The sequence below is a fragment of the Hippocampus comes genome, unplaced genomic scaffold, assembly GCF_001891065.2.
Source record: "Hippocampus comes isolate QL1 unplaced genomic scaffold, H_comes_QL1_v1.1 scaffold62, whole genome shotgun sequence".
Taxonomy (NCBI): domain Eukaryota; kingdom Metazoa; phylum Chordata; class Actinopteri; order Syngnathiformes; family Syngnathidae; genus Hippocampus; species Hippocampus comes.
The window spans coordinates 1,759,132-1,765,729 of record NW_017806062.1 but is presented as its reverse complement, the minus strand read 5'-3'; the positions used below and the strand labels follow the sequence as shown (position 1 = coordinate 1,765,729).

The 6,598-nt window shown below is 44.8% G+C and overlaps 1 protein-coding gene across 1 annotated transcript in view; it reads left to right on the top strand.

Moving 5' to 3' along the window:
- The window catches only part of fbln1 (fibulin 1), a 54,010-nt gene extending 49,535 nt beyond the window's left edge, over positions 1–4,475 (top strand). Inside the window, exon 17 of the mRNA XM_019893384.1 lies at positions 3,895–4,475. Within this exon, the coding sequence (XP_019748943.1) occupies positions 3,895–4,034 (140 nt within the window). The 3' untranslated portion in view covers positions 4,035–4,475. The remainder of the gene's footprint in view (positions 1–3,894) is intronic.
- The last annotated feature ends 2,123 nt before the right edge of the window (positions 4,476–6,598 follow it).

The following is a 6,598-nucleotide window of genomic DNA, read 5'->3' as shown; positions in this document are numbered from 1 at the left end:
TAAAAAAAAAAAAAAAAAAAAAGGCTCTCCACTTTATATTTACACCTGTTGCCAACAACATGCACAACAGGCAATTTAGTCAACGGGATTTGGAAACTTCGTAAAACATTGCAATCTTCGTAAATCACGCCCACCAACAACATGTGCAATCTGTTAATTTGAACATGCAATTTAGTGCCGCTATTTGGGATCTTTGTAAAACGATGCCCCTGATGTTCATTTTTCATTTCAGGATTGGGTCATTGAGCCTCTTTCCCGCTGAGAATTGGCTCCTTAAGTGGAGTCCCGCAGCAACCAGCTGTCATGTATGATAGTTTAGTGTCTTACGCAGAATGTCTTACATACATTTTGGGGATCAGTGGCGCTCTCAAGTTCCGGCCAAGTTCATGAATGTACTCATTTGTATGTTTCCAAATGTTCGGTTATCTTTGTAAAGTCGTATGGCATGACACGCCCCTTGCCACGCCCCTTGCACTACATCTAATCAGATGGTGCTGTTCCTAATCTCGAGGCCAGTTGATGTGTCCATTTCGGAGGATGTATTAGTTTAGGACAGGGGTGCCCAACCTTTTTTGACCTAAGATCTACTTTTCGATCAACCAACCTCCTGCGATCGACCCGTTACCGCACTCGGGCGCATATGCGTGCACTTTTACAGTCTGTTAACAATCGTAGCTCACGCGTACCATTTTAAAATGCTTCTCTCGGCCCTCCAGATTGCCATTCTTTGCGAGTTACATCGGTGAATTTTACACGAAACGAACTTTGAATGATAATCATAATAATAATAACAATAAGAAGAAAAAAAAGCGAGCAACTTCCAGTGATGCAGGTCACGCGCCACTGCAGGTGAAACCTGACCTGCTTTATTTTATTTTTAAAATACTTTTTGTGAAAGTGAGACGGATAGGATGATTAGGGCGCAGTGCGCATTTACACAAAAACATATTCACAACTTGTACAGAGACACACAAATGTTTGATTTTTTTTTTTTTTTGTCTCCACACCACCTCACGATCGACTTGGGACCAGTCGACGAGCGACCGGTCTATCGCGATCGACGTAATGGGCTCCCCCTGGTTCAGGACATGATGATATAAGGGACTGAACCATGCAGTGAAGTCAAGTTTTCACCTCATCATCACCTTGAGTCTATTTTTTGCTCTTGACTTGAGGGTCTTTACTTTTCCAACGGTCACTTGCAGTGGTACAAAAGTTGCGGTCAAACATAATGATGCGTGTTGTATCATCTCAGCTGCCGCGGCCCGCAGTTGCCAAGAAAAGAAGCGAGCGATTCCCCACTCGTCTACGTTTGGGTGACGTCACTCCCCAGTGAGCAATGCTGTCCAAAAGTGACACACGGGCCATTTGAGAGATCTGTAACTCTGACTCACGTTCAATTGAGCTGAAAATATCACACCGCATACAGCAGCTTTTCAAAAAAATAAAGAAAGAAAATCCCGCCTCCTCTTTGGAGTGGTTGTGTTTGAACAGCCTGACCTTCCAGTGTGTCCATGTACAAGTAGCGACTGTAGTACTAGCTGATCCCTAAGGGCCCACTAAACTGAGCTTGACATTGCTTTGATAGCTTTGACTCCTGAAATGAGACTTTGGGCATCTTCATTGCATGCTTTCGGCACAGACCTATCCCGAGTACGACATGGTGTGTCTCAACCATCTTAAATGGCCGACAATTTTCTGGATCAAAATTTGCTATCTTGTTTCATATTTGTTCAAAGTTTTTTTTTTTTCTTTTTTCAATGAATGGTGCTGACGCTTTGGAAACAAAAAAATCTCAGTCTTCCTCCACTTGTGCCATTGTCACCACGGCAACGTAATCCCAAAACAGCAAAACACGGGGGCAACCCTGGTAGGAATTGGCCCCATTCCACACTCCTCACACTGCAAATATCATGAGAATCTGCTGCAACCTTTTGAGTGCCCACAGAAACCCCTCACTAAGCCCCCCCCCCCAAAAGGAACGAAGGAAAAGTGACAGAGTGGTCGAGACAGCAGTTCCGCTAGCGTTGCCTCTCTTCCAGTTCAAGATGGATCCCCAGAGGATTGCCTCCGCAGCTGTATTGCGTGACTACGACCGCTCCCCTCCGTCACACACACATGGGACTCATTTGCCTTGGTGGCCACAGCGATGGTGCCCCCTCGGGAAGAGAAGAGAGGGGAAGAGAAGAAGGGAGGAGAAGCGTGTGATGACTTCTGCTGTCATGCTGCGCCAGTCACATAATATTACGATGTTCTGTGGTACAGTAATACAGTAATCTCCGTGTAATTGTGATTCACTTTTTTTTTCCACTGTGGTACCTATCCTCATCTATGGGTGAAAATTGGTCCTTTTTGCTCTTTCTTAGTCAACCTAAGATGCCACAATACATTAAAAACAGTAAATATGCTCAAACACTAAAACAATGCCGAGTCTCACGCTAAGTCGAAAGCCAAAGAATAGAAGATGGGAAGATACAGATGGACAGAGAGGGGGTGTGCCACACTTTGAACGGAAGGCCATTCCAAAGACAGGGACTGTCAACATAAAAAGCTCCAGTTCGGAGGCAAATAGCAGCATTTTGGACCAACTGGACATCTTGAGGGAGGACTGGCTGACTCCAATATAACGTGCATTACAGGAGTTCAACCGAGAGCTACCAAAGGCATGGGTTACTGTTTCTAAGGGCTGTTTTGAAAGGAGAGGATTTTACTTTAGCCAGTTGCCTAAGATTAATCAAAAGCTGAATTTAACAACAACACCAGTTTTGCCGGGCCAATTTAAAATAACTGTTCAATTCAGAACCCAAATTCGAGACTGTTGGATTCAGATAAGATGCCCGGGGGCCACAAGTTAACAGGGTGAAATGTACAGGGGCTACCAGGGCGAAACACCATAACTTCTGTTTTCCTTTGATTGAAGTTCAAGAAGTTTTGTGCCACCCAGACCTCAATTTCCTCCTGACAGGACAAAAGTGGCCTGAAGGAGAAAGCACCCCCTTTCTGCTTAACGTAACGCAGATCTGACGGTCATCCGCATAGCAGTGAACAGAAAATCCATGCTCTCTTAAGATGGAACCAAGGAGCACCAAATCAAAGAGTGATTATAAGCAATGAAAACAGCAAGGGCCCCAAAGGTGAACCCTATGGAACACCATATGACAGTGTGCCAGGGTGGGACTCCCAGGCTAAGAAAATAAGTCCTGCATGCCAAATAGGATCTCACTCCCCCAAGAACTGTTCAAACCTTTACATTATATTCAACTGTCATTACTGTATGTTTTTAGAAAATAAAATAGCTGTGATAGAGTGTTTTTGTTGTTTGTTTTTATTATATTAAAGAACAGAAGAGCAAACTTTTTTTCTCTTCGCTCAAGGTTCTTCACTATTCGTAACAGAGCTCCGTCCCAATCCCCGGTCTCGATACGGCAGAGAATCTTCTTGGTAGTGTAACCACCCAACGCCACCCACGTTGCTTTTCCTCCTCGCCTGGAAGGCCCGTTTTCAGCACGGATGGTCCAAACCACGTCAGTCTCGACCGCGCTTACTCCCTCTCTAAACTCCATTCCAGGGAACAATAAAATAAATCAAGACGGCTTCCTCAGCCGACACTTGTCGTCGACATTTGAAATGCGTGAAATGGGCGTTGCACAAGTCTTCCGAAGCCAAGAAGCGCGACTTCTTCCCTCCATAAACAACAACCCAGCTTCTTTGAAGGCCTAATGTCCCCGAACAAGTTAAACTTTTCATGTTAAGGCACCACTGTTCTGTACTTTTTTGGAACATTTGTGTTTGGTGAAGTATTTTCGAACGAAATGTGTGCCTTTTCTCAATTCAGGTTGGGATGACTGTTTTACAGCTGTGTTTAACCTTGACATTTGCTTTTGTCTGTTCGAGGTGTCGTCCGGCAGGTGAAGTTGCTGACTGGCCCGTTGACGACGATACTCAAACTGTCCATGCGCAACTTGACAGTCCAGGGTGACTCGGGTCAGAACATCATCAACGTTTTCGTCTTTGTGTCGGAGTTCTGGTTCTGAGAGTTCCCCTCCCTCAGCTGATTTGCTGTCAACACCGAATACATTGCTAATGCTACACGTACCGATGCTTAGGTCAGTGTTGGGGCGGAGGGGGAGTTTTGAGCTTTTAAGTACTTGTGACAGTTTCTGAGTTGAAACGCTACCAGCAGCCACGCTTTGGTTTGATGACACGCTCAGCCTGAGTCGCACTTCTGTGTTGTATCTGGCAAAACTGAGCGACGGAACACGAGAGTCGATGCTATCGAAATGAAACGGGAGTCTTCTCAAGGGAGACATCCAGAACTTAAAAAAAAACAAACAAAAAAACAAAAAAAGACAGAAAGTGCATGTCTTTGAAAGGCTGCTAATGTGACATTACACGCTAACATTCACTTTTCGTTTTGATGCATTTGTCTTTTGTATTTTTTTTTCTTCTAAAGAATAAACACTATTTTACATACAGTTTTGCCTCTATTGTTAATCAATTGTGTTACTGAACAGATTTGAAAATTTAGCTTCGGTTTTCCTAATTTTAACATAACTTAGCCTCGGTTGATGTCTCAAAACAGGATTGTGTGGTGGCGGTTGGCAAAATCAAACATATCATCACTTCCAAAAATCACAACTTTTCAGTAAATCACACAGAAAGTCCATCTTGCTTGAGTGACCGAACGCCACACAATTCAAGGATGATAGCATGTATTGCTATCATTTACCGTTGCGTACTAACAACAGGACAACCATCCAAAATCATGTTAAATTGCTAATTTCTGGAAGCTAGCAGTCCCGTTTCAATAAAAGAGGCTTCCTCAACTGTATCCAACCTTCCTATTGTTGCTGACCGATTAGTGACTTAGGGTGGAGCCTTCATCCCACCCAAAAACTGATGAATTAAAAAAAAAAAAAAAAGAAGAAATGAAGAAAAAGAAGAAATGATTCCTTTTGAAAAGAAACATCATTATGTAAGAATTAGCCCGTACTGCTAATCTTTTTAACCTTTTGAGCGCTACCAGATCAAGCAGATTTTTTTTTTTTTATAGACATGGTTCAATTGTTGGCCAACACAGTTGTGAGGCTCACAGTTGCAATCTCGACTGCGGCCTTCCTGTATTAAGTTTGCATGTGTGGGTTTTTTTTCCTCCGACCGCACTCCCACAACATGCATGCATGTTCGGGTGAAGTGAAGAGTGTAAATTGTGTGAATCTAAGTGTGATTGGTTGTTGTCTTGCTATTGGTTGGCAACCAGTACAGGACCGATCCCACCTTTTACCCCCCAAAGTCAGCGGGGAACGTCTCCAGCTCACCCGCGACCCTAATGAGGAAAAGCGGTTGAAAATGAATGGAGGGATGTAATATAAAATTCTTCGAATGGAACGACCAAGTCAATCCTTCTTCTCGTCTCACACTTCGCATTCCCGTTTCAAATGACATGAAATAATCGGCGCGGTGACTTGGGAATGGCCCAACATTCGAGAACCTGATAGCTTGTGCAACGGTTTGGAATTACGACAACAGGAAACTTGATTACGATCGTTCAAACGTGTCAATATTAGCCAACAAACAGACGCGCGCAAACAGTGCTCGGGCCCACTTGGCTTTTTTATTCCCAGCGGTGTGCGGAACGTCAGTTTCCATGGTGACATTTGGAACATTCAGTTTGTTTTGGCGGCAAATGATATCTTCCCACCGGCGAAGCGGTGGCTCAACAGCTTGGCCTCCAAGCGCCCTTGCCGGGGACGCAAGAAGGATCTGTACGAGATAGTCGTTGCGTGCGTGCGGACACGTTCGTGGCGAGATAGGCTTTCCGGGAAAGTTTTTCTTTACGAGAGATGAGAAACGAGGTGGCAGCGTGGTAGGACGTAGCAAGAAAGCACTTTTCTAATTAGGCTCATCAGTGAAACAGAAGTCCTCTTCTTCCCGTCAAACATCAGACGCAGCAGACTAACGACGAGGCTGTAATCATCACTGTGGCCAAAGCTCGCCAATGCATCAAAGACAATGGAGGGGAGAAGCGTACGTCGCGACCTGCGCGGCCGTCAGCTGTGATGGATTTTAGGACTCTTCTGAAGAGGGTTAGCCCCCTCGCAGGAAATGGGAGGGCGGCAGGTCAGCCCTCTGTGGTCTACATGAAAGAGGGTCTGAGAAACCACAAGATTTGATATGTTACGTTGGGAACAAGGAAATGAAATGAAGACACTTTGGTTAGCTTCAAGTCTACCACTGTGTGTGTACCACTGTAGTTGATAATGCAATCGATACCATTTGTATTGACGATCAGATATTTTGTTATTACCCGTCTTTGAAATCGTGGCAAATGCAAACCATTCCAGGAATGCGAGAATACAGTGAAGGTGGGCTGCATTTTTTGGTTCTCCGATGACACTTAGCGGCTGCAGTTGACCATCATCCAGTCGGCGTGGGGTAAAACAGCGCAAGCTTGGATTCCGGGTTCAATCCCGAGCGAGCAAACATCTTGGGTCGGATTTTTCATCCCGAGCCAGGAGCGAGCTGTTCTGCACAGACTCAACTCCAATTGGGCCTGATGAGTCGCTGTAGGGCTGGAGGAACGGCCCTCGTTTGCAGT